The sequence below is a fragment of the Paralichthys olivaceus genome, chromosome 19 (assembly GCF_024713975.1).
Source record: "Paralichthys olivaceus isolate ysfri-2021 chromosome 19, ASM2471397v2, whole genome shotgun sequence".
In the NCBI taxonomy this organism is placed as follows: Eukaryota; Metazoa; Chordata; class Actinopteri; order Pleuronectiformes; family Paralichthyidae; genus Paralichthys; species Paralichthys olivaceus.
The window spans coordinates 6,748,508-6,776,002 of NC_091111.1; the positions used below are offsets into that span (position 1 = coordinate 6,748,508).

At 42.7% G+C, this 27,495-nt stretch overlaps 2 protein-coding genes across 7 annotated transcripts in view; one reads left to right on the forward strand and one right to left on the reverse strand.

Moving 5' to 3' along the window:
- The first annotated feature begins 32 nt into the window (after positions 1-32).
- Positions 33-16,846, forward strand: clic5b (chloride intracellular channel 5b). Of its 2 annotated transcripts, none has more exons than XM_020091903.2 (6): positions 33-1,648; positions 12,488-12,597; positions 12,696-12,821; positions 13,520-13,626; positions 13,828-14,009; positions 15,119-16,846. In XM_020091903.2, exons 1-6 carry the CDS (start codon positions 1,013-1,015, stop codon positions 15,281-15,283), a joined length of 1,326 nt encoding a protein of 441 aa, XP_019947462.2. In that variant the 5' UTR covers positions 33-1,012; the 3' UTR covers positions 15,284-16,846. The 2 variants fall into 2 exon arrangements, with proteins under 2 accessions (XP_019947462.2, XP_069370688.1); XM_069514587.1 differs by lacking the exon at positions 33-1,648 and adding an exon at positions 8,187-8,549.
- A 6,302-nt stretch (positions 16,847-23,148) lies between these two features.
- Positions 23,149-27,495, reverse strand: part of runx2b (RUNX family transcription factor 2b) — a 42,020-nt gene continuing 37,673 nt past the window's right edge. For all 5 annotated transcript variants that reach the window (XM_069515171.1, XM_069515167.1, XM_069515166.1 and 2 more), the window contains one exon: positions 23,149-26,301. In XM_069515171.1, coding sequence (XP_069371272.1) covers positions 25,823-26,301 — 479 coding nt within the window. In that variant the 3' untranslated portion in view covers positions 23,149-25,822. The remainder of the gene's footprint in view (positions 26,302-27,495) is intronic.

The window sequence follows — 27,495 nt, forward strand, 5'->3', positions numbered from 1 at the left end:
AATTCATAAAAACAAACATCTAATTAAAGCTTGCCTCCCTATGACCACATTTAAATTGGGTCCACACCACACAATCATATCATAGATATCAGTCCCCTAAATATGTCAGATTTACTTGATTAAGATCTATGTATTCCCTGGGAAAACAATGCCCCAAAATATTGGTTGTGGCCCCCAAAGGCTATTTTGTCCTCAGATGACAGCAGATAGGCTCCAAGATTAGTTTTTGCATAATCCTGCTGACAAAAAACTAAATAACAAACAGGGGTAAATCATAATCTAATTTGCTGAGGTAATAAGAAAGCAAATCAGAAAGAATCCACAAATACGTGCAAGGTCGGCTTCATCATTTATCCACCATGTGTGCACATTAGAGGGCGCTACTTCATAGCTCAGTGAAGAGCCACTAAATAAGCAGTTGTTCACGTCATTTCAGCTAAAAGAAAAGAAACAACTCATCTTTGTTTCTCCTAATAATTTTGTTGTCAATTAAATATGAACTTTTTGGTCTCAAAGTAAAAATATAAATTGGATCAACAAATCAAGCTCATTTATTATTTCAACAAAAGTGACCATTCGTCCTGATGACTTGAAATCTGTAGTTTGTATTTTTTTTTCTACAAAACAAGAAACTAACTTTCCAAAACTTGAAATTAAAAGTTGGGCAAACTCACAAGTGAAATAGCTCAATATTTTATTGTGTAAGTTTGTTACACTGGCATAATGAAGATTACATGTAAAATACAAGTATAAAGTGAAGTTCTGCTGCACTAACAAGGAATCAGACTTTACCTGAGGTCAGGATCAGATGTCCTTGAAGACTCGGGCCTCTGTTTTTGCGTTGGTCACATGTTAACTCGCAGGACCAAAGGTCTTTTATGAGTTATCGCTGGAATTTGCTCCTGCGCTCAGTCAGTCTGAGGCAGGCGGACCGTGTGCCACCACTGCAGCTCTGCTCCTCCACACTCAACCTCCGGTCTCTACAGAAAACAACAGTAAAACAAACCCAACCATGGAGAACACAGTGGATGGGGGACATGTGCATGAGGAGCGTCGGGATGGAGCAGACAGTTCTGACTCAGAGACCAAGTCTGAGGGCTCAGGTGAGGCGAGGGCGCAGCTGCTCAGCGAGGTGCAGGTCCACGCCCCTGCGGAGGGAGAGAGCTGCTCCTCGGAATACTTGGAGATCAGGGACGGGGACAGACGCAGCAGCTCGTCCTCTTCATCCAGCGACGACGAGGATGAGGGGAAAGACGAAGGAGCTGATGAGGCCAAGGTGGAGGAGGAGGTGGTGGTGGCGGTGGTGGAGCCGGAGGTGGCGGTGACGATGGAGCCTGTGGTGGAGCAGGTGAACGGCGAGGCGCACGACTCATCCAGGCGTTCATCGTCCTCCTCCTCGGCCTCCTCCACCTCCCCCGGAGACCCGTGCGAAGACCCGCCGACCCAGCTGAAGACTGAGGAGAAGGATACCGCTGAGGACGGGTTGGTGATGGCCTACACCCTCCCCGACACTGACACCAAGCCGGAGGAGTCCGTCGACTACAGCCTGAAAACCCTGGAGAGCGTCAGTCTGGATGAGAGCAGCGCTGCTCCGGCTGAGCCCATAGTGCCTGACCCCAGCCAGCCCGACATCTCTCTGTTCGTCAAGGTAAGAAACACACACAGGTCCGCAGAAGACAAGTTAGTGAAGTGTGTGGTGACCCAGGTCAAACTTCTCAATGAGAAACCAACAGCCGGCTCTGTTTCATCTGGGGGCCTTGAGCAGAATCGTAATATAATAATTCAAATATAATCATTTTATTTTACACAAAATTACAAAGTGCTTTACAATGAAACAGAATTTCAAGAATCATAATTTCTATTTTAACATAATAAGCAAGATAAGACTTAAGATAAGATTTTAAATTAAAGATATATAGCAACAATTAAAAATTAGCTATATGATAGAAGTGAGTCTAAAGAAGAGATTTAAAAGAAGACACTGGCTGAGATCTCCAGCCTGGGAGTTCCAAGGTTTTGGGCCCGGATAGCAAAGGTCATCTTTAGTACCCAGTGGAGGTATTGAAGCTGTTATCAGGGCCCTGTTGGAGGATCTCAGGCCCTGCCTTGTTGTGATACAGTAAAATATTCATAGAACAAGCCAATGTATACAATTACAAACCTTATTAACCCATGAAGACCTAAGGCACTTAAAAATACCCTCGAAAACCTAAACGCTGTTTCAAAACTACCCCCTGAATCCTGAGAGTTTTCTGAAGAGCTGAGTGTCAACGGGGGAACTAGAGTTCCCATAATGCATTTTGCCTTTCTCTGAAGTGTGACGGTGAATCTTGATGCATTTCATCAGTCATGTCTTAAAAACGATGATATTGTGAATGAGACGTAAATGTCTCACCTGACTTTAAATAGAGAAGCACTCAGACGTAGCATCCGGTCTTAAAATATGTACATGTTACAGTTAAATCAGACATAAAGTCTATTTGTCTTAAACACTTTCATGTAATGTAATCTATCTATTTTTCCCTTATATTTGCACACACAATTTAATTCACTTTCACAGTAAAATAGTCTCACTGAGAGCCGGGACGCTGGCATCCAAACTTCGGAACAACTTTTTGTTGTTCTCGTTTTGGTTCTTGATGGAGCACCAACACTGTAAAGTGTAGTCTTTAGTTTGCCTATATAAAAGTCGGCACTATCAGGCAATTGACACGTTCTGTGTTTGGAGATAAAGAAAATTGATTTAGTTATTGCAGCTGCCTATAATTGTTAAATTATAGGCTAATGAGCAGATAAGATGACAATAAAACTGTTCACATCCTTTTCTCCTGTACATGTACGTGCTTGAAACTGAAGTTGATTCTGTCATGTATTGCACCTAAAGACTGGTGCGTATGTTCAGAAACACCATCAAACAGTGTCAGAGCAATGTGTTTTTTTACCACTTATAAAACTACTATAGGCAAAATTATACAGTACATTAATCTACAAGTTCACAATATGATAATCACATCAAATAATCTGAAGTGCAACTGTAATTGAATAAAAAACATTTCAGTCATGATGCAAATCAGGTTTCATTTTGAAGGCCATATTAAAAAACATTAAAACATGTTCACACCTCCGCCAAGGCTCAATATTCTCCCATAATTCAATTAAGGTGCATCAATTTTTACACACTTATGTCATTCCCTTAAATATGCCTGATTTGTTTTCATCAAGATCCAAGAATTATTCACTGGGAAATTGGTAAACAGTTTTTAAATAAATCATATCTAAATACTACAAGAGATTTATCAATGAATCATTGCCAGAGTGAACCAATGGTTTACTATTGAGGCCTAACTGGCTGTAGAGGTCTTTTTTACGCTGAATAAAGTAAACTTTAGTGACCAGGTACTGATGAATACAACCACAAGGAAGTATATTCAGAAATATCTTTGACAACACCAGTGATTTCAGTAAGAAATGTCAGACGCAGTGATCTGTGTTTGTCACAGCCATTGTCAGTTACTTTATCTGGTGGCAACCTGATGTAATAATTAACTAATTTTCTCAGGGGCCATATAAACCAAGGGTGAACTCCATGGCTGAGCAAATCTGACTGTGTGTGTTTTGTTGCTTTTGTGATAGAGCTGATCTGCGAGCTTTACTATCAGCTAACACAGGGGTCACTTTGCTGATTGAGTCAGTGGACTGGAATCAAGGAGCTCAGCAAAGGAAACGACAGCAGTAATTCCTGCTGAACTTTAAAACTTTGAATGGTATCAGAAAAGAACATGGTTAGATAAAATGTGTACAAATTGCAACAATGTGTCCTGAAAGCGATTTTCTTGAAATGATCAAAACTCTGGGCTGGACTCCAGAAAGAGTATTGGCCTCTTAGCTTATGTTTTTGAGAAGATTCCTTCAATGCATCACAACAACAACAATATATTGAATGTTCAATGTTGTGAGTTTGAAAATTCTCAGTAAAAATAAGGAATAAGTATCTTCTGTCTCTTTATTCCTCCAGTGTATCATACATCATCGACCAGCTTTAACAAATCAAGCCAGGCAGTAACTACCAATAAAACAATAAGTTTATGTGGCGGCTGATTCTCACATAGCTTTAACAACAAAATTGTGAAGTTCACGTGGGTGTTCTTTTAAATGCAGGTAAATAGACTAAAGATTTTTACTGACTTCTTATCCATAGTAAAGAACTTTGCCTCTAAGATGCACTCTCACTTCGCTGTCTTGCCAAATGTGCGTGTTCACTGGGTGTCACGTTTCCATTAGTACTGAATAAAACCCTGTCTACTGCAGAGTCACATCACACGGGAGAAAATGCAGATTGGATCCATTCCCATTGCAGACAAAACCCAGATGTTAGTGGATCTGACTGGTGGATCAGGGACTTTATTCTCTCACCAGAGCACGTTAGCACATTAAAAAGGACAAGTCTGGCACATGCAGCAGATATGCTTATCTTCACACTGTTATATCACAATTATGATAAAAACTGGCATTCACCAGGGTAGTGACAACATACTTGGCCCCTACTCCACATAGCATGCTGTCCTCTACTCCTACATCTGGCCTTCCTATCTGAGAGAGTCCAATTTGTGGGTGGATTTCCCAACAGTTTAATCTTCACCGCTTGCCATAAACCAGACCAGGCAGTGTTATAAAAGCAGGGAGGGCAGTTAGGAGACCATCTATCTGAGCTAAAAGTTTATACGACTCCTCCACTGCTCTCTTTGATAAAGCAGGCCACTACAGGACAGGTTATCACCATTATCAATAACAAACATTCTCTCAGTGGGCAACCCTGTTTTTACACTGTACAGTAACAAACTGTCTAAAGGTACAGTGTGTAGAATTTTGTGATATCTAGTGTTGAAATTGCAGCTGCAAACCCCTCACCTCACCCTCTCCTTCCAAACATGAAAAAGAACCTGTGGTAACCTGCAGTTGTTATAAAAACTCAAAAGGTGTTTAGTTTGTCCAGTCTGGACTAATGTAAAAAACATGACGGCCTCTGTAGAGAGGGTCCCCTCGATGTAAATATAAAGTATTTAAATATAAAGGGCCTTTTCCGGGATCAAGAAAATTACAATTCATACAATTTAGATGAAACGAACTGGTGAAAACATCATGAGGATTATTTTACATTAAATTTCTGCCAATAGTTCCCTTTCACCTAAATCTTAGACACTGGAGCTTTAAGAAGTGGTCAAAGTTAGGATGGACATAACATCACATACATGCGTTTGACGTCACGGATGGTTCATGTCAGTTTAAACATACAAAAAAATGCACAAATTGATGAGACTCACATTTGGGAAGTGTTTATTGTTACAGGAAGAGAGTTTTAACACTCCACTCCACCTATGCTCTGGAAAAGTACAAAATGTTCGAGTAAATGATTAGCCCGACAAGTCAGTGATTTCAGCTTCCTTTTGTCTCAAGAGGACAAAAAAGAGAAGCGCTAAACCATTGATGTTTTTATAGTCATTAAGGATTACGAAATTCTTACAGGAACAAAGGCACCTGTGGTTATGTTATTCACTGGTTTTAAAAAGAGAAAAAACAATCTCACTCTTACCTCTGTATGATTGTATGGTGATTATGAAGTAATAGTCAGCAAAGGGTTAGCACAAAGACTGGTACCAAGGTGAAACAGCAGCATTGTTCAGTGTGACAAATTTCTGCCTCTGAAGATCATTGATCAACAAATCCTGCTGGGTTATGTCAGGATTGCAAAAATGGCTCTGACTCAATGTGCAAAACTCACAACTACAGCACGTGTATAAAGAATAAAAATAACTTATTATCAAAGTGAATATGAAAAACAGTGAAATAAAGTGACAACATAACAGACTCAAACTACGTGTAAAGAATGAATGAAGGGGGTAAATGTATTTTCTAACATTAAAATCATGGCTTTAATATAGTTTTGATGGTACACAAACTCTAAAAAGGGAGAATTGCCACAGCTCTCACAGAACATCTGGAATTGCACCACAGAACTTTGATGTACTATGCAGCAACATGCTTTACAAAAAAGGTTTCACACACCAACAAGAAAGTTAGCTCTGTATTGTCAGTATAGGGTAAAAAAAAAAAAAGATCAAATAATTTATTCTGTTTTTATATCTGGTTTATTCTCTAATAATGTGAGGATTTAAAGTGTTTAAGCAGACTTACGAGTTTGTAGAGCTGGTAGGCAGTCGGATCAGGCAGATGTGTCTAAAACACAAACAGCACATTTGATAAACGTAGTTATAGGTACCGATAAATAAACACTGGGAAGATGCTGGTACGCTCTCAGAAAACTGACGAGAAAAACTTACAGAGAACAAAGGAAACACACAGGTGACACTAATCAAAGCAAGGAAGGTAATCAACAAAAACAGGAAGTGAAGGGTTTCCAAACATGAAGTACAAAATAAAACAGGTAGTGATAAACTCAAAGTACAAATAACTTGAGACACAAATCTAAAAACCGAACACAAGGATGACAACAATTCCAAAAACACAACGATGGTTCTAATGAAGATTAAATCTAAAGGTTCATAAAGGTACCAAACAACGAGCATCAAAAGTTTTTCAAGTCTCATTTAAGGTTGAAGAGAGGACCCTGCTATGACCCAGCTCTGAGACCTCAGCAGAGGAGGAAAGACACATGATGCTTTGACTAAAACAAAGAGATTATATTATATTTATCAACTAATAGGACTGGCAGGAGCTGGTCGCTTATATTCTATCTGAGAGGTATTGGTCAGCTGCCTCCACTGATGGCCTCCATCAATGCAACAGAAGACAGGACACACACACACATACACACATACACACATACACACATACACACAACAACACACACAAGTTCTGGCAGAGGCCCTGAGGCTGTAACACGTAGAATCATGATGTATGGAGCAAAAAGAGTTGCAGTTTTACAGGGGGCTGTGTACAGGAGGTCAGCTGTGTGGACACACTTGTGAGTGGTATCTTCAAAATGCAAGGAAATGTAGTTTTACCTCTTTTACATGAGGTTTCCTGTTTTTTGATGCCATATTTAGTAGCTGAAGTACAATGGTATAAGATCTAAATCTGAAAAGAATCATTAGTGAATGTTGTTTCATTGTGGATGTAGTATAAAGCCTGTTGAGACACAAACCTAAAATAAAACATTTGGAAACACTACATTTCCCTCATTAACACTGATAATGAGCTCTTCCCTGCACAGAGGCCTAGTTACTGGGTTCTGCTGCATGTTGCTCTGTCTGCCAGGAGAGGGGGCTGCTCTATAAATAGAACCAGCTTTGAAAAGCTTTTTTCTCTGTGCTTTCATCTAACTGTCACATTGACAGGTTGTGAGAGTCTTTTTTTCTTGGGTGTACCTGACACAGTGAGCGCCAACCAATTTCCTCACCAAGTCCAGATGAAGACTAATCCAGTCTGACCTGCCTCTTTATTTTTGTTGCCCTACATAGGCCCCATCTGGAAACGAACGCCAATTCCTGCCTTAAAACCAAAGCCAAGCATCAATAATTCAGATAGGAATCTTCTCCAGGTCTCTAACTGGTGATCAAATATAACCTGTGCTGTTCTGTCTCGTGTGTGAACATACATTAAATATGAACGCTGCTGTTCATGCATACTGACAGACAGGCGACCACAGAAACAAAAGCAACACTAATGTTTCTCAGGCAATTTTAAGATAGTGTATGATATATTAGGGGAGGCTGTGGCTCAGGGGTAAGAGTGGGTCATCCACTAATCAGAGGGTCGGCGTTTTGATTCCAGTCTTCAGTTTCCCCTGACCGCTGTGTTGGCAGTATATGTGTGTGATAGAGAAAGTGCTGCACATACATGTACTGTATGAATTTGTGTGTAAATGGAAGAATGGCAAACTGAACTGTAAAAAACATTGAGTGGCCATGTAAATACAGACCACACACTTCTTGATAGTTTAAGATGTGCGAGGGTAAGTTTCCTCAACCTAGTTGAGAAATTGTCGGACTAGGTTGTCGAAATTGTTTTTTTATTGAAAAATAAAAGTGTGAGGTGAGCAGTTTGGAAAAGATAGAGTAGTGATATGTGTGAATGGGTTGTTTGGTTGCCGTGGTGGGAACAGAGCGATGGGGCTCCACCCCCTGGTGTAGACGACACACAGACACCTGTTTCCCACTGTGTGTCAGTGAGAGCTGCAGCTCTGCTCTGCATCTGTGTCTAAATCAGAGCTCAGGTCTGCATCTGCCACCTGGACTGACTCTCAGCCTCACCTGCAGGACAGACACCAGGGAGGAAAAACCTTCACACGACCAGACAGAGGTGGACATTTTGAACCGAGACTAGAAACAAAGGTGTCACAAGAGAGGATCCCTCATCATCAGAGAGGATATCTGGAGTTTTTCCCTATTTTCTGGAGGATGTAGATCTCCATGGAAAAACAAAGGACTGCAGATAAAACAAATACTAAAGAAAGAAGGTTACAGCCAGAATTAGACGTCATGTCCGCAAAGGATCAAGATAGAGATCCTGATATCGAACTGTTTGTCAAGGTAAGACAGAGACAGAAATGTTATTTACAGTATTCTTAGTTTTAGATAGCAGATGGAAGCGATGTGTCAGGAGATTTTTTTACCTGCAGCATCAGTGTGTGCTGCGGAAAGCTCATGTAACTCAATAGTGCAGGTTCAGTTACAGCGGCACACTGTGCTCCATTTTGACCCGGGATTGTTGCGACAGTGATACTGAAGCTGCGTGTTGATGGCGTGCACAAAAAATTAATTTGTTGGTAAAGTTGGTGAACATTTGTTTTCAATGCACCACAGTGCTACCATTACTCCGGTCAAAGTTTTGTCCAAGAAGGGATATAACAAAAACAACAACAACATTAATGATAATAAAAAACGTAATTTATATTGTACCATTCAAAACACAATTAAAAGCTGATTGAAGACCAAACAGCAAAATAGCAAAGAAAGATTAGAAAATGATTTAGATAGTTGGTAAGATCAAGTAAAAGAAAATCAGTTGAGATGTGGTCGTTAGACTTTTGCACTGTAATGTTGACCTCATTCTAATGGATTAAGTGTCAGCCACTCTGTTCTTTCATATTCTGACGTTCATTATTTTCGTAATGATCAATCCTCTTGATCATCACCTCAACTAGAGCGAAACAGATAGAAGTACCAGCGTGGAAGCGTCTAACTCAGCAGATGTACAAGTGTTGTTTTGCTCTTAGATGCACATATCGGGCCCCGGGAGGAAAGTTGGAGGCAGATGAATATACCTGAGGCAGGTGAGGTGGAGCAGGTGGAAACGCTGATGTTGGTGCCTGGATGCACTGACCCAATTAGCTGGCGTCCAGGTTCCCTTTAGCTCATCCACCTCCCAGGAAACCAGTCAGCTAGGAAACGTAAAGTTCACACACACTGACATCAGCCTTTAGATTCACCTTTTGTTACTTGTGTTCCGTCGCACATTTAGTTTCAAAGCTGTCATCTTCTTATTACATGTCATTCTTAATGAAACTCACTGTTGACTCTGTGTAAACTTTTATACAGAGTGGTTCCCATGGCAGCTGCATCCCTGAGATTATTTTTCTCCTCATGCTGCCGCCTGACATGTGACCTACATGGATTGACGACCATCCAGCATAGCTGCACATCAATTATCCCCTTAGCTCCGCTCTGCATTTAGACAGTACACTCTTTTCAACACATCACAACACAATATGATTGACTGCACAGTTTAATCCTCTTATTTGAACTCTTCTTAAGGAGAGAGAGGTTCTATACTGAGATGTTGAGTCTGAAATGTTTGTGTGTTTACTGGGCACTGTGGGGCACCCATTGGCAAAAAAATGAATGGCTGCATTATGGGTAATTTAGGATGCAGTGTGTTTGGGGTTTTGCCAATTGATAAAAGAGTAAAAATGAAGATATGTATCTTTTATTCTTTTGAGTCCTCCTCTTTGGAAGCATGATTCTCAATAAATCTTTATTGCCAACTACCTCATAAAAGAAAACTACTACAGTGATTGAAACTGCAACATATAATATTATTTACTCAAATTATTATTCTGATCTCTTATTGGAACAGTGTGAATTTAGGAATGTGTGTTGCCATTTATTGCATTATTTAATTAATAACCAAAAAATAATATTCATGAACATTGGTTTAGTTTACACTGACTTGGTAGAAAGACAATAACTGTCATTACCTCCACCAGGGAGGTTATGTTTTCATCTGCCATTCTTTATTTGTAAGTTAGCAGGACTCACAAAAACTACTCAATGGGTTTCCATGAAAGTTTGTGAATGAGTGCGACCCAAATAAGAACCCATTCAATTTTGGTCTGGATATGGATCAGGGGACGGATCCAGGAATTTCTTTTCACTTTCTTTAACATTGTGAGACAGGATGTTTTTCAAAACTTTATTGGATTTCTCAGAGAATAATTCATGGGTCTTGATGAAAGAAATCAGCATGTTTATGAGGTTTATGAGTTTGTGCAATTAGGTGGTGATCCAGTTACTTTAAATGTGGTTTCATAAGGGGCATGTTGGGTCTTGGAGGAGGAATGCACTCTCTCTTTCTAGTTAACATGTGTGACAGACTAAGCACAAGGAAACTCCAGTTAAAGTATGATTTACATGAATATGTATGTGACGGATCATATGAAGTGACACATCACTCAGTGGCTCCAGTCACTCACGTTATTGGTGCCTGCAGAGCCCAGTGTGTGTGTGGGTTTGTTTGTGTGTGTGTGTGTGTGTGTGTTTGTGTGTGTGTGAGACCGCTTTTGTCCTCCATGTTCTAGATGTTGATTGGCTATTATCAGCGGTTGTGTATTGTGTTTCGGCCGTGCTGCTGAGCGCAGCCATAACAATGCACAGACAGATACATCACATGCACGGCGGGCAGCCTGACAGCAGTGGGAGCATCAATGGTGTGCATACAGTCGGCTCAGCTACTTTCAGACTGGCAGCTCTGTATTTTCTGGTGTTTGCTCGGAGCTTGTCAAGTGACCACTGGTGCTTGTGATCTTGTACTTTAATGCCATCTACCTCAATGATTAATAATTCAATTGCACATAATGAAACTCATTGGCTAAAGAGGGTTTCATTTCCAAATCATGAATGCATGAAGTGAGGGAAGAATAACTCCATTTATTGAATCCCTGCTCCCCTCGCTGACCTCGAGGTCAGTGCTCTCACTCTGACACATGCTGTGTGTGCAGGCCGACAGCTCTGACCCTGCGCTCTGTGGCCCAGTGGCCAGTGAACCAGCTGACGGAATGGCTATGTATAATTCAGCTGTGCCAGTGGATCAGATGTCAGTGTTGGTGCTCTGCTGAGCATCTATACACAATATCACTATGTGTGGAAGAAACTGTTTGGTGGAGAGGAAGTGATTCTATTAGCAGTAACTGTCTGAAGAGAAAACACAACTCTTAATTCTTTATTTCTTCAGTTGATGGTTAAAATTTAAAATGCCAGAGAACTTGATGAATTCATTCAAAGTAGTTAGTAGGAAGTTTTCGGGTTGTCTGTCTGTCTGTCCTATTCCCATACCGACTGAATTTCCTCAAATTTGGTAGAAATATTCACTTACTCAAAAATACTCACTGATTCCATTTTTGTGGTCAAAGGTCAAAGCTCTAGGTCGGCTAGTGAAGGTCATATCTCTGCAATGCCATCAAGGAATCTTTCACATCTGGCACAAACATTTACTTATACTGAGGGATGACCTAAATTGAAGGCCTTTGGAATTTGAATGTTGGGGCTTAACTCCAAAAGTGTTTTGTGGACTCAAACATCTCACCCACCCCTCCATTGGCATAGTGGTAGTAGATAATGAGTGAATATAACTTTTGGGTGAACTATCCCTTTAATGTAGTGTGTGCATGTGGTTTTTGAAATTATATTTCCTTCTATGATCCCTCATCATTGGAGTGACATTCTGTATGCAGCACATTTACTAGTTAATGAGTGTTTATAAATTGCAACATTTGGTAGGTCTCTGTATACAGGGTCAGTGCGTGGGAAGATTGTAAGAGTGTAGTTTTGGTTTGACTCCTTCGTCCTCATTGAAAGCTGATGTGGTGTTTAGGTGTTACATTTATACAACCTCTGACACGTCTCCCAACAACCTCACTAATCAAATAACAAGATAACAATAGAACAGTCAAGATAACAATCACCTATACAAATATATATTTAATTATTAGCAGGAAGGTTGTAACCTTGGGAGCGTCACAAGGTTTCATTTTGAGACAATGACGTACTACAAATACAAATACTTAAGATAAAGTTTTATTGAAACTGTGTCAGAATTGTCTAATTGGTTATTTTCCATCCCATAGCTGTTTCTGCTGTGATCACATTATCCTGAGCCATGCACCTGCTCTGTGTGTGTGTTTGCATGTATACATCACATGTGTCCTATTTCCTTGCCCTGACTTATATTGTCATGTTGTGTTCATGTGCAGGCCGGTAGTGATGGAGAGAGCATCGGAAACTGTCCCTTCTCCCAGCGCCTCTTCATGATCCTCTGGCTCAAAGGAGTCGTGTTCAACGTCACTACCGTCGACCTCAAGAGGTCAGTTACACACAGAGACGCAAGAAACTCCCAACCTGTTAGCACACCTATACAGCTTCCTCTTGACGTAGCACTTCCCTCCAATGTGTGCTCCGCAGGAAGCCGGCGGATCTGCACAACCTGGCCCCGGGGACGCACCCTCCCTTCCTGACCTACAACGGAGAAGTCAAAACCGATATCAACAAGATCGAGGAGTTTCTGGAGGAAATGCTCAGTCCTCCAAAGTAATTCTGCTGGAAGGTTTTACGACATGTAGTTTACAGTATCAAGATTATATTACAGACTAACACACACACACACACACACACACACACACACACACACACACACACACACACACACACACACACACACACACACTATGAGCTAGATTTATTTCACTACAGCAGCACTGTTGAAAGGACAGGAAACATTTTGGCCTAGTAAAACAGAGCTGCATTTGATGACGACTGATGTTAACTGATACAACTGTTTGCTGTTTATGGCTGTTGTAAATCTTTGCTGGATGACTGTGTGTGTGTGTGTGTGTGTGTCTCAGGTACATTTGAACATTCAATTCTTGAAAAAACAAAATGCAACAAATCCAAATGTATTTGCCTCATTGACAACATATTTTGTGTAATTTCAGCAAAAGCAAGACATATTTTATTTCTTGTGTTTTGTTATTGCAAATGTTTTTTTAAAAGTTAGTGTGTGAGAGCGAAACATCAGATTAACTAAATCTCTCTTTATGGCCTGTAAAGTTTTTTACATTATAAATGGACCTTACTGTGAGAAAGCTCAAGGAGGCGGGCGGCCAACATGGTTTTGAGTGTGTAACACGTTTTTAGTCTGAGCTGAGCTCCGGCCCAGGTGTTAATGCTCTCCAGATGGTTCTGTCCTGACTGCGTCTACGACCCCCCCCCCCCCCCTGTCTGCTCAGGTATCCCAAACTGGCCGCCAAGCAGAGGGAGTCCAACACAGCTGGAAATGACATCTTCGCCAAGTTCTCAGCCTACATCAAGAACACCAAACTGGAGGCCAATGCTGGTGGGCTGCTCACTGTTTCTTTTACACTCAGAACAAGATGGAAAAAATACATCTGACAGCCATTATTTCATTCCTCCACTAGGCTGTAGCAGAGTCCAGTGTTTGTAACTCAGAGCGTTTGCTTTGCTGCCACCTAGTGAGGTTATCACCACACAGGTTATGTCACTCTATTTATTCCTGTGCGTTTGTGTGTGTGATTAGTTCTAGAGAAGGGTTTGACCAGGGCCCTGAAGAAGCTGGACGACTACCTGAACAGCCCCCTGCCAGATGAGATCGATGCAGACAGCATGGAGGAGGAGAAGGGCTCCAGCCGATGCTTCCTGGACGGGAACGAGCTCACCCTGGCAGACTGCAACCTGCTGCCTAAACTGCACATAGTCAAGGTAAACACAGTGTTACAAAGACAAACAATAGAAGGTGAAATCCATTCTTTTAAAATTATGTTTTGTTGTTCCAAAGGTCAAAAGTTCAATTTACATGTCAGGTGTTCACCAGTGAGTGCTGCTGCTACAGGAGGCAGGGTCTAATGTTACCTGTCCACTCTGATTGGAGAAGGCACAGATATTATGTTGTGGAGTAAATGTGAAAAGAATCTGAAAATAAATATACTTTGAGTACAAAGTAAATGTACTTTGCTACATCTTGCCACTGATTGCCACTAGCTCTGATAGATCATATTGACGTTCAACATCAGCCTCAGCTGTACATTGTCCCCTTTAGCAAATATTAACTAACACTAATCAGAGATGGTGCACATCGTTGAAGATTATACCTGCTACACATTAGCATCTTAGCATCGTTAAGTTTAACACAAGAACTGGACCCAGACGCTAACCTCGACACAGAGGTGCAGTGAAAGTTTAACAGAGATTTAATGAATATTAGAATGTGCATCAGATGAATCCAATAGTTTTTAGGAATAGGACAGAAACCAGACTCACGACAGCAGCAAGACAAAAAGGCAGGAACAGGCATCTAAGTCTTTACCACTGGGTGAAACAGACAATTACCAGGGGCAGGCTTCAATATGGAGGGTCTTTTGCATGATGATTAACAATAGGTGTGATCAGGTGAGGAGGAGGCGGGATCGAGCACGACCTGTAGCAGCCCACACTCAGAGATGGGGGAGGGACAGACAAGAAAACAAGGGAAGGGAAAACAAGACACAGAGAAAATGTGAATGCATTTGAAAAAGTGCAGCGACTCAGAGCATTATTCTCCTCTGACATTTCCCCCGGTCCTCTGAAAGAAGTCCTCATGCTGTTAGTGCTCACTCACTTTCACAGAAAACACCCAGGAGGTTGTTTAAACTCATTTATTCCTACATTTATTACCTGACAGAGCAGGAAATGAGGCCGGTTGACAGAAAGCAGATAAATGGAAATGACAAATTGATTCTACAGGTGGACTCCCACCTGAAAGGGTGGATTTTAAAATTAAAGTTTTTCATTCAGGTTCATGTTATAGTTACAGCTTCTTTTTCCCGCTACAGGTCGTCGCTAAGAAGTACCGCAACTACGACATCCCCTCAGACCTGACGGGCGTGTGGCGGTATCTGAAGAACGCCTACACGCACGACGAGTTCACCAACACCTGCGCTGCTGACGCTGAAATCGAGACGGCCTACAAAGACGTGGCGAGGAGGCTGGCCAAGTAACTCGCCAATCAAGCTCGAGTGAAACAAACAAGCACAACACAAAACAATACTACTTTCAAATACACGTGACTGTCCTTTACTTCAGCGACATTTATCTAAGAAGCTGTGATTTCTGACTGTGATGGTGAACAGATGTTACAGATGTCTTTTGCAGCTCCAGATGTGATGGATGCAAATGCAGAAACAGACGCTACAAATCAGAAGTGGAGCAGAATATAAATCGACGACCTCAAATCACAAGCTTTCAAACTGGATTGAGATTTTGCTGCCGTGAAACTTCTGACATAACGTGATCATGTCTGTCTGCGTTCATTTCTCATAACACAAGTCTCTCTTTCATACGTACTCCACCACCGGTCCACGCGGCCAAACGTTTTTCTAGCTGCTGATGTCAGGGTCGCTAGCTTTATTTATTCCTAAGCCCACAGAAGACTATTCAGTTTGCATTGTCACGTTCTGCCTCCTGTGTACGCGCCTTTCAAATTAACGTTATGATTGAAGCCCTGACTGATTATGATTATGATTCTCTCTGACCTTCACACATCAGTGTGGGTGTGTATGCATTATTCATAAATTCACTCTTGCTTCCAAGAGGATGGTTTTTAAGAAGGATTGATTATAGAATTAATTTGAGGAAAAACCCCCAATCTGATCTGTTTTTCTGAATTAAGGAGATCATTTTCATTTGTAAGAAGAAAAAAATGGAGCCGCATGATTTCAAGTTCCATAAGTTTTCTTGAACGCTGTCTATCTTTTGAGGTAAGATATCTTGTTAATCCAGAAAAACAGCAACATTTTTATTGAAAATTTTCTTGCTAAAGAAAAATGCTTGATGCAATCGAAGAAGAATTAGCCGATGAGAGCGTCTGTAACTAAAAACAAAGCTTGTTTCCGAATTCCTTGCACAAATCTGTTTGATTAAATTGTAATATTTTTAACCTGATCTTCATAAGATATGAAAAATCGTCAACTATGTGCCTTTATTTGGAAGTATCAAAAGTCCACGCCAACGTCACTGATGGACTCATTCTGAAAAATAAAAACCTGTATTGCAGCCGGAGCTGAGAGGTTTGGTTTTGCCTCCAGCTGTTAGTGTTGGGTCTTAGGTATTGATTTCGTCTCCAGTTACAGACGACATTATGAATGGAGAGTGTATTTATTCAGCAGCCCCAATCAGGCCTGATTAGCAAGAGAGCCATTAGCGCCGCGATGAAAAGCATCTTCCAGGCCAGGTCCACCGTGGTCAGGAGCCCTGCCCTCCAGCTCTTCATCACACAGACACGTTTCCTCTGCTCGTAGGGAGTCCATCAACTTCCACAGCCGAAAAGTTCAAGTTCAAAAGTTTCATTAGGAGCAGGACGGATTGTCAGAGGAGGATGGAAATTTGTTTTTCGGGGGGCTTATCGTCTTTGGCGTGGTGTCAGGCTGCAACTACAGCGAGACTTCCTTGAAGAACCATAAGGCTCTTGTGTGGTTTGGACAAACATATGAAATGAAATTGGAGCATGATGACTGAGGGGCTTGCTCATTGCGAAGCTCCACAAATAAAATAATATTTTCACAGATCTGCTTCTGCCTTTTCTTTTCTTTTCCAGCGAGGTGATCAATCAACACTGATACTTATAGGCCGTCAAGAAGGGAGGGACGGAGGGGTGAGCGTCGCGTCTCGACGATAGCGGAGGTGCTACCGAGGCCTGGAAGTCCTGAAAAAGGGTTAAGTGTCTCTGACTTGAGTTGATCAAATCCAGTGGTGCAGGTCTGTTTCTCCATCCATGACAGAGAGCGAGGGAGAGGGAAGGAGAGAGAGTTAGAGTGATGACCGTTGACAGGCTTAAATAGAGGCTTCCATGCCAGGGATCAAACGCCATCCCTCTTCTCCACTCTCTCATTAAGACGGAAAACCCGAGCACCGCCATCCGATCTGTCTCCATTTTTCCTCAAAGGAGTCTAACTTGAAAGATCTGCGCCTGTCGGATTTACAATGGTGGGCGAGCGGTGTTTACTGAGACGCGGCCTTGCCAGAAACAACAGTCAAAGAAAATAAATGGAGCCTGCCTAGTGTTTCCACAGGAGTAAGGAAATATGGAGCGAGACTTGTGCCTTGCTGTTTGGTAATTAGTACCTAAACATCCCTGTCCTTGGATCCCATCGCTCACATCCAACATTTCTGCGAGCTGGATAATATACAGTGGAGCATTAACGTCAAACACGTCTGGTCACGGGGTCTGGCAAGCCACATTAATCTGTTATTACACTCCCAGTGGAGCTAGCAGTCGCTGGCCTTGGCTCGGCCACCGCAGCACGGGGAGTCTGTGTATAGGCTGACAGGGCTCACACTCGGCACACTTTTATAGCCAGGTTTACTAAACCTTTTCAGCTCGGGCATAAATTGTGTTAATTGAGTCTCGCTTTGAGAGCCAAGCTGATTAAAACAAACCAGAGCGTTTGACGTGTGAGGACCCACCAGAAACAGACCTGTGATCCAATTAAAGGCCAGACCCATAGTTTGAGAAATACTGCCGTGTGAGGCCTCGGTGCCCCTCAGCAAGAACAAGTCAAACTCAGCTGCTGCTTACCTTAGATATTGTACCCAGGAGACACACACACACACACACACACACACACACACACACACACACACACACACACACACACACACACACACCCGGTTCAGCCTGAGGTGATGTTTGCGTTTCTTCACTGCTGAATGTGTTTCAGCAGAGACTTTTTTATGCACATCTTATAGTATCATATAATCCCTCTTCCTTTTTCTTCTGATTCTAATCATAAATGAGACCAGAGCGCCCCGAACTTTTCAACCCCTGACCAAAAAAGTAAAGGTGCCACAGACTTAGGATGAGAACAGATGAGATGAGAGAGGAGAAGAGAAGAGTCATTGATCCGTCTCTGGGGAAATTCACTTGGTACAGCAGCAGATTGTCAGAATGGATTAGATAAGAGAATAGAAAAGAATAAAACCAGTTAAATAAACAATACTGAGAATATGTACATATCAACTATCACAACGTAAAAAATAATTTGTATAGAGATGAAGTTGAGGAAAGTGGCACAGAATGATTTCATGAGGATGTAAACTGTATTTGGGGAAATGTATATATCCATATATAGACTGTTATAAGTATATAATCACGTATGGTATACAAAATTAATTCACCTTATGTAAACTAAACCGCAGTATATTATATGGTGTATAAATATATATAGATGTATGTATAAATATAGATATAATATCACAGGAGGTGTATCTAATTTATGGCAATCATGTTGTGACCCCCCCCATCAGGGCCTCATGACCTCCCAGACCATATATACTGTATATATATATATATATATATATATATATATATAATCTCAGTCTGTTCTGCTCATGTATGATTATTTTAAAAAATGTCCATCCTAATAACTATCAGGTGGCAAGTTATCTGGAGCCCGATGCTGTGTGAATGGGTGAATGGGACCTGTACTGTAAACTGCTTTAAATGGTCGATAAGTCTAGAAAAGCTCCATATAAAAAAATTCCATTTACTCAAACTATAATTTTATATTTTCTTTTGAAATTAATGCTGCTATATTTTTTCGTGTGTCGTACAAAATGAGTAAGAACATATGTCAGCTCTGGCTACCTGAGGGTATTCAGGTTGGAAAAGTCTTTAAGGAAAAATCGGTTAAACAGCTCTCTTGGTTTCTAACGCTCGCCAGGTACAATGAGAGCTTAGAAATTCAACTATGTGAGGCACAAATAATTTGAGCAGAAATCCTCCCTCCATTCACATAACTGCTGCGACTCCTGACTGACTGACGTGTGGAATCCACATGGCGAGGTGACGGCTGAGGTCCGACAGGCCAGGCGAAGGAAGCGTCTAATCAGAGCACAAGAACCGTGTCATAACAGGAGATCGGTTTCAAAGCAGAGACATAGCCGAGCAGAAGACGAGTCCTCGTCTCTTCCACTCGGAGACACAGAGCATCTCAGAGAGTATCACATTCTCTGTAGCCCCCCCCTCTCTCCAGGCCCCCTCTGCTCGCCTGCCCTCGGAGGTTTGAGTGACTTGTGGTGAGGCCTGATGGGGGATTATTGATCTGCCTGGCGCACGCCTGCGGTTTGGGCGTAAGACTGACGACCTCACCAGAGAGGGTTCTTGGCACTGGCCGACCCCTGTCTCGGGTCGGCGGCGGAGGAGCCATGTGTAGGCTGCAGGGACTGGCCTGTCGTGGCCTGAGAGCCTGCAGGCCCCATGGTTTGAGCTTGGATGGTTGATCAAGACATTTTTTTGGTGTATTTAAATAATCAGACCCAAATTTAAGCAGAAGATAACAATAAACATATCTGATTGGCTTTTTGGAGAGGAGTCATTGGAAATGAGTAGCCATGTCTGCAGACGGCAGAGCCCGGGGGTATTTATGCTCTTGGTTAGATTTACTGGCTCGAGTTTCGGTTCCAGTCGTGAACCACATGAAATAATCCACGGTCACTGGAGAAGGATGTGGACACTGTGCTAATTATGTGAGATGATGATGTCAGGTACTGATACCTACTCGTGAGCCAGAACTTTTCTCTCTGTGCCGAGTTCCAACGTATATAACCGCACAAACGCGACCACACTCGCTGTACGACCACACTCGCATCCACATGTCGGACATGTCTGGATCCTCGGCAGCCCTCACACTTCCGCGCTGTCAGGCAGGCGCTCGCTTTATCATTCATGGTTGTAAATCATCGCTTTGCCTGCAGGAAACATGCAGCATTTTATTTTCCAGTCATAAACCATAAAACTTGCCTCTAACACGAGTTATGATCCTTGGAGACAGAGAGGATGAATGTCTAAAGCAGAACCAGACACGATGGCGGGCATCCTCCACCACCCCCTCCCCCCCTTTCCGCCTGGCATCCCCACGTGGCCGCACAGCCGCGTGGTGTATTTTCCAAACAGCGCCGACACGATCTGAAGTGTCACCAGGGCCGTATGTCATTCAGCAGCGAGCTGGGTCCTGTGTGGCTGAGCTGCATTACCAGTCCGTTAGTTCTCCATTAACACTCGCCTGATAAAGTTTTCACAGACCTTCATCTGACGGGAAGAACACACAGAGCTCCTTCACGCCTGGTTTCCGACGAAGATGGGGCCCCAGCCCGAATTTTTGAAATTTTATTGCCTGGCTGAAACGTATGGAAAAGGCCTGTTTTGCATGAATATTTGGCACCGAGCTGAGGTTTATCCTGTTTTATGTTCTGTACACTCAGTCGTGCTGCGACAGTTAGCCGCTCCTGACAGCTGAGATGGTGAATAATTTGAAACACTGACATGAAGCGAAGGCCTTGGACAAAGAGACCTTTTGTTTGTGTGTTTGGTCGCTGTCCATGGTCCTGACACGTACAGTTTCACAGTAATTCCTTTTTTTTCTCGTTCAGGCCGGTCTCAGATTGCATAATCGGAACTGGCAGAACTCATTAGATGTAGGCATTTTTGGGTTTCATAAGTGCACTTTTCTCTGAATTGGGTTTCACTTGGCAGCAAATGGTTTCATGGAATCGAATGTTTCCAAAGCGGGCTAAAGACGCAGGCACGCTTTAATCTGGTGATGAATGGATTCAGCTCTAGGACGTCAGACGGCCGTACAGCCTACCATGTCTGCGAGGGTCTCGGCTGCTGCCCACACTGCAGCTCGTCTGCCAACTGATCATTTATTTATTACAGGTCAAAAGACAAGCTGTCTCTTATGACCCCCCCTCTCTGTGAGGATCAAGAACTTCATATCTGGTATTCATTTATGGTTTTAAATCTCTCAAGCAGACTGCAGACACAAAACGTGAGGTGCTAGAACTTTTGTCGGAGCACCACTGACATAAAATGTTCTAGTTTGGCCACAGCCAGTCTGCCTGTGTCTGTATGGAACATGTATGGGTGGGCCCCCTCACCCTGGTCCCTAAGGTTAAATAAAAAAGCCACTAGAGTGCGCCAAAGTACACAGTTATTGTTGACTCAGTTTGAAATTCTCCTGGACTGGGAGGGCGGTTGCTCAATTACAATCAGATCAAATTAGGTTCAGTTTTGTGTACTTTACGGTGGGCATGGGCTGGAGTCAAAGACGGTTTCTCTGATATTTAAGTGGCCCGTCACCAGTAGTTAAACTCAGATTAGGGAGGGTCACAGAGGTCAGGACGCCAAGCTGCTCAAACACAGTCAGGACACAGCGGAGAGCCCCAGAGCTTATCTCTGGCATAAATGAGAAATCAAGATGTGTGGATTTCCCTGTTTGAGGGAGAAAAGACACACACACACAAACACACACACACACACACACACACACACACACACACACACAAAACCTCAGCTCTGTTAGTGAAGACTGAAACATACACAGAGATATACAGCTCTGTGAGTGGTATGAGACTCTTGAGGATCACTTCCCCTCGAGCTGCTTCTCTGAAACGTTTGTAGAGGTCAAGTAAACTGTTTGTATTGGGCTGTCAACTGTGTGTGTGTGTGTGTGTGTGCACAGTCATCTGAATGAAGTGGTTTTATCTCCTCACAAACTCCTGCTTGTATCCCTCTCAGCTGACAGCATAACATCACAGGAAGAGAGTGCACCCTTCTTTGTGCTGCTGCTGCAGAACTACTCATAACCTGGTATAGAAATCAAGCCCACATCATCGCTGGCATCATGGTCAACCGCCGAAATTTAACGGGGACAAAACTCCATGTACCAACTCCCCCAGAATGAGTCTGCTGTCTCTCCCGTGCGTGCAGGACATTATGCTAATTTCTCTGGGTGTCTGGGTCCCGCTGCTCCTCCAGAGTTCATTATTATAATTGCTAGACATGGCTGAGAACGCTGAGAATGTGAACCTGAAACCAGTGGGAGCTTTTTCCACGCAATCTATATTCAGGGAAATCCCGAGAATGTTCCCAATTTGAAACTTTAAAAAAAACACACACACATGGGATGGTGTAGCTCTCCCTCTCTTCTCCCTGTGTGTGTGTGTGTGTGTGTGAGTGTGTGTGTGTGTGCGCGCACACTTAGACTGGCTCTATTATGTCTTGGAATAATGTAAAACAGCTTCCCTGGTTCCCTCTGTCTCTGTTCCTGTCTCCATCTCTCTGGTTTCCCAGTGCACCTTTGAAATGAAGCCATGGCAGTGGTGGTGGCAGTAGTAAGTCTGGCTGAGCGTGCCGAGGGCCCCCGGCCCGCCTCGGCGTCCCAGTCCAAAGACAATGTTGGTGCAGACGGAACGGCGGACCAGAGATGACACCGCGGAACGTGCTTCCTACACAGCTCAACTATTTCATAAAAGATTAAATGAGCAATGACACCGCTAAACGGTCTTGGAGAATTAAGAGCAAACTCAGTGGTGGCCCTTTCTATTGAAATGGAAAGTCAGCAGAGAGGAACATCTAATGCAAACACACAGAAAGTTCTTCTTCTCCTCATAGACAAGTTGAAAATCTATGATTGTGCAAATTCATTTCAAACATCGGACTCCCACAAGTTGTCCTCTGCCTCGCTGTGAAGTCCACTCTCAGCGTTCAGTGCACAGGAAGTCTCAAGTTTCCACATCACACTTCTGTAAACTGTAAATTGGACCACGTTGGCTTCCCATGGTGATGTCACGAGTTATTCCACACTTACACTTTTAAGTCTTAAACTGTTTTTAGGAAAGAAACACAGAAACTTTCCCCTTCAATCAAATGAACATAAAAAAACAACCTTCTAGTGTCAAACTCTGCACATACGCTCTTTAAGGCTTAACTCAGCGGACAGAAAACGAGGAGGATAATCTCTATACACAAACATATTCCACATGTAATCAAATCATTAGGTGGAGAGAGGAGATGAAGAGGAAAAAATAAGTTACAAAATTCCTATTTTATTCTTAAAATAAACAAAAATGTACAATCACAATGCCAATTTCACTCACTGTTGTCAGGTCTGTTTGTCCCTTAAAAAAAACAACAAAAACAACAAAATCACTTGATGATCTTTGATGAAACATACCAGCAAAGTCTAATGGCGTCTCAATTAGTCTCAGTTTCCTGACAAGCGTTCATGAGAGAAGAAGCATAACAAGAGACAACAAGAAGAAAACTTTACATACGAGCCTGGATATCATACATGGTGATCATTAAATAATACAAGATCTCTGATGTATGCAACATTACACCAAAGGAAAGGAAAGGATGAGCGTCTTATTTTCTGAGGAAGAAGAAAAAAACAACAAATAAAAGCACATGAGGACAGAATGGGATGTCAGTGCTGCGGTGGCATGTAAACAGTTTTTAAAAGACCATTTCCTGTTCAAAATTTGGAAAGAATCTGCAACAAATGTGCAGTTACTATGGAGACACTGGATGAATTTGTATTTGGAAAATAAAGCTGTAAAATCACAACAATCTAAAGGTTTTTATTTGCTTTCTTATGTTACACTGTACCAGCAAAAATACTTTTCGTTTTTTTGGACTGCAGCAGTCGGGGAAATGTAGTGTGACATGTTCAATTCCATTAAGTGAGTTCAGAACATCCTCTGCAGAGACGGGGAAAGAGGCACTGCGTGCAAACCTTCAATGAAAAGCTTGAAGTCTGATCCTTGGACAGGGCCATGTTTTTCTCAGCTTTTTCAAATTGGGTTATTATATTACCTATATGCACTGAATATCAGATTGCATGAAAGGAAAAAAAAGGTTTTCTTTTTTTAAACAAATACCAACTGCCTTGTGAGATCAGATTCTGGTCCAATGTAAATGGCTTGTTTGGCCAAGTGTTATCCATTCTGCGTGTGTGTGTGTGACTCCAGTGGCATTATATCGGCAGAGAGCACCAAAAACCACGAGCCCCGCTGGCAGCCGGCCACAAGTGCTGCTAGAAATAAAACAAGAAATAAGTGCTTTATGAAACAAACATACACAAGTCTCCCATATTTTTCGGTTACCAGTTTGCTGCCAGCAGCTGCATCCAATCACCTCGGTTTTTGCACGTTTTACTTTTAGAAAAAAAAGAAATTTCAGATTGGAAAATATCAGACCTCCCACTCATCCTGGTGCCACGGAGATTTTCGATTGTGACACTGGTTGGTTGGTGAGGTTTGTACAAATGTTATTTGGGTAAATCATGTCAACAAAAGCTAAAACACTGGAATAAATAAACGCCTGAAGGAATGTCACAGTCTCTTTAGTCTTTAACTGTGATGTCTCCTTTTCAATCTTAAAGACAGAGAGAGGAGGACAAAGTACCCATGTGTGTCACACACTAAGACAAACTTTTTCAAAGCCATCTTCTGCACATGATATGAAAGCGATAATAGACTTGGCGTGTTTCCCCCTGCGATCTTGACCGATCACACGAGGATTTCTCCCGTCCTGAGGATTTCATGTATCACAAACTAACTGAACCTTAAAAAGTCTGACCTGCTGCCTCGGAGCGTACCACCAGACATGGAGCTGCAATCATCATCATCTTCAGGCTCCGTGTCAAATTGTGCATAAAAGCACCATTTCTTATTTGGATAAGAAAATACATATGTATATGAGTGCATGTCAGACTAGACAAACTACAGAAACCAAGCAGACTTTCCCCCAACGGATAATTATTTTCCCCCCAGTGAAGCGCTCTTTCATGGTATGTTGCCAAGAGGCACAATACGAGTTATTGCTCAATAAATACCGAAGGTTTAATTCCGAGCCAAATGTGTGTCAACGCCTAGCGAGGATGTCAGGCTCTTAACTTGCGGAGCAGTTAAACTGAAAGTTACACCAGAAGAAACATGTTGCAATACTCTTTGGAAATTACATTTCATATTTGAAACAATTTAAATCTTTGGGTACTACAAAAAAATTAGACCTCTCACTCTCTTAAATTACCTATCAAAAGAAAAAAAAATCATTTTAACTTAATCATATAGATGCATCAAAAATATTCAGATTACACTTCTTTGCCTCAAGTTTCAAATACAATACATAATTTATGGCTTTATAAGTTAAAACTAGGAAAAACGTCTTAATCTACATCGCTTCACCCACAATATACAAGTTAAATTAATTGATTTAAAGCAAATTTACTGTCCATACCGCTTAAGGTAACATATGTGTTACTCTCATCACTTGCTACTCAGTGCGTAACTTGCATCTTGATATTGTCGTAGTACAAAAACATGCTCTGCAAAAAGCCTTATTGAAATACAAACACTATACAAAAAAAGGCAGTCTCCTACAAATATTGTTGAAGCATCCCTTAGCTTGTGGATTATAAGAAAAGTGAAATAATGTCTCATCCACTGGGGCCTAGTAAACCAAACTGTCTTTCTCATTATTGCTGTGAGAATGACTCCCTTTGTAGTGCCTTGGTCAAAACACATTCCAGGAAGACAAGTCCGTACAAGTCTGGTCTTTTTTTATCTCAACCTTAATTTCCAAGCAAAAGGTAGAGATAGCTGATGAGAGCTCCAAAATCCCCTTTTCAATAAAAAAAGGTTTTGTGCTTTCAAACCATGACCTCAGCTGACTTCCAGTCTCCGCCCCCTGCTCTTCTTCAATATGGCCTCCAGACGGCTTCATCCATGCGGCCTCCGGGGTTGAGAACCGTCGGGGAGTTGCTGTGGCTCCCGTCGCCGTCCACGCCTCCCTCTGTCTGGCTGGGCAGGTTGGGGTTCACCAGGGAGGTGCCCGTGGAGGCGCTAGTGCACGGCGGGATCATGCGGGAGGGTGAGCGATCCCCGCCTGGAACCATAGAGAACTGGTAGGAGCCGGACGAGGCCCCGTAGTAGAGATAGGGAGTGCTGCTGGTCTGAAAGGGTCCGCTCTGGCTCTGGGTGGAGCCCGGGTAAGGAGGGGGAAGGTAGGTGTGGTAGTGGGTGCTGCCCAGCGACATGGCGGAGGTGACGGGCGGGGTGTAGGTGAAGGTAGCCGGGTAGTGCATCCGAGGGCTGGGAAAACGAGTCTCTGTGAGGGAGGACAGGCCCGGGAACTGACGCTCAAACTGACCGGGGAAGGGGCTCAGGTCGGAGGAACCTAGAGACACACACACAAACACGCACAACATGAATCACTTTCTGACATGAGCAGATATTATTATGAAAGCCTAAATCATTACACTCCTTCACACAAGTTCACACCAGTCAGTTTTGATTGCGGAAAAGTTGGCTTTGGACTGTATCACTATTTAGAACTTTGTCTTGTAGAGTAATTGAACTGAACAAATAAGTCCCTTGAGAAATGAAGTGTTAGTTAACCGAATTGTGCGTAATCAGATATTTCGAGTCAGATATGTGTATTAACCAATTTGGACTGTGTCATGGATTTTGTGGCCACACTTATGAAACAATATTTCGCCATAAATATTGTTATATCTTTCAACTTCAGGGTTGTTGTGCTTCATCTCAGGAGTGTTGATAACAAACACCAACAAAGTCCCACACATGCATATGCTTTATTGTTTACACCTCTGCATACTTATGTTTCTGTGTGTGTGTCGGTGCATGTTTATGTGTATCTATGACTTTTTAAGCATGCAAGCACACACTCGGTCGTGCAAACGGAGTGTGTGTGTGTGTGCGTGGGTGGGTGTGTGTATGTGGGTGGGGTGTGTGTGTGTGTGTGTGTGTGTGAATACTGTATGCACATAAAAAAGCAGTTGGGATGAATCAGGAGCTGCACATGTGGAAACACTTTGAGCAAGAAACAGTTTCCATGAGATCCATAATGAGGCAGGGCTGAGCTCTGATGTGGCTCCTCTCCTCGCCTCCCATCGGCTCCAGCGTGTGTGTGTATGTGTGTGGGACTGTGTGCACAAAGTTGTGCGAGCGTGCGCGTGCGAGAGGGAGCCGCTCCATCTCACCCTCCGTTCCCTCTCCTCGCCTCATCCCTTTAAAAAATATCCCAAAAACCACTAACTGGCTGCGGCGAGCTTCGCGCTGGGCGCAGAGTTTAAGGAGAATAGGAGCCCCCCCACCACCACCGCCACCACCCGCTCCCTCCCTCGCGTCTCCTCTCAGCGGTTTAGTCCAGCCATGGCGCTCTTATCATAAATCACCAGGCGTCTTCCGTGTCACCATGTCTGCTGCGAGAGGACAAAGGGGGGGGGGAGAGGAGGGCGTACAGTGTTTATGTGCAGGGGAGGAATTGTGAAGCCCGGTTTGTCGCTAGCGTCAGATAGCATATGCTGCCAATTAGGGCCCTTTAAACTTCCTCTTTCCACAAGATCCG

Bases quoted from the DNA above. Each gene is read 5' to 3' on its own strand.
- clic5b (XM_020091903.2), top strand. From the start codon at position 1,013: ATGGAGAACACAGTGGATGGGGGACATGTGCATGAGGAGCGTCGGGAT. The intron at 12,598-12,695 runs GTCAGTTACACA...TGTGCTCCGCAG, and splicing joins ACTACCGTCGACCTCAAGAG to GAAGCCGGCGGATCTGCACA. The intron at 12,822-13,519 runs GTAATTCTGCTG...CTGTCTGCTCAG, and splicing joins GAAATGCTCAGTCCTCCAAA to GTATCCCAAACTGGCCGCCA.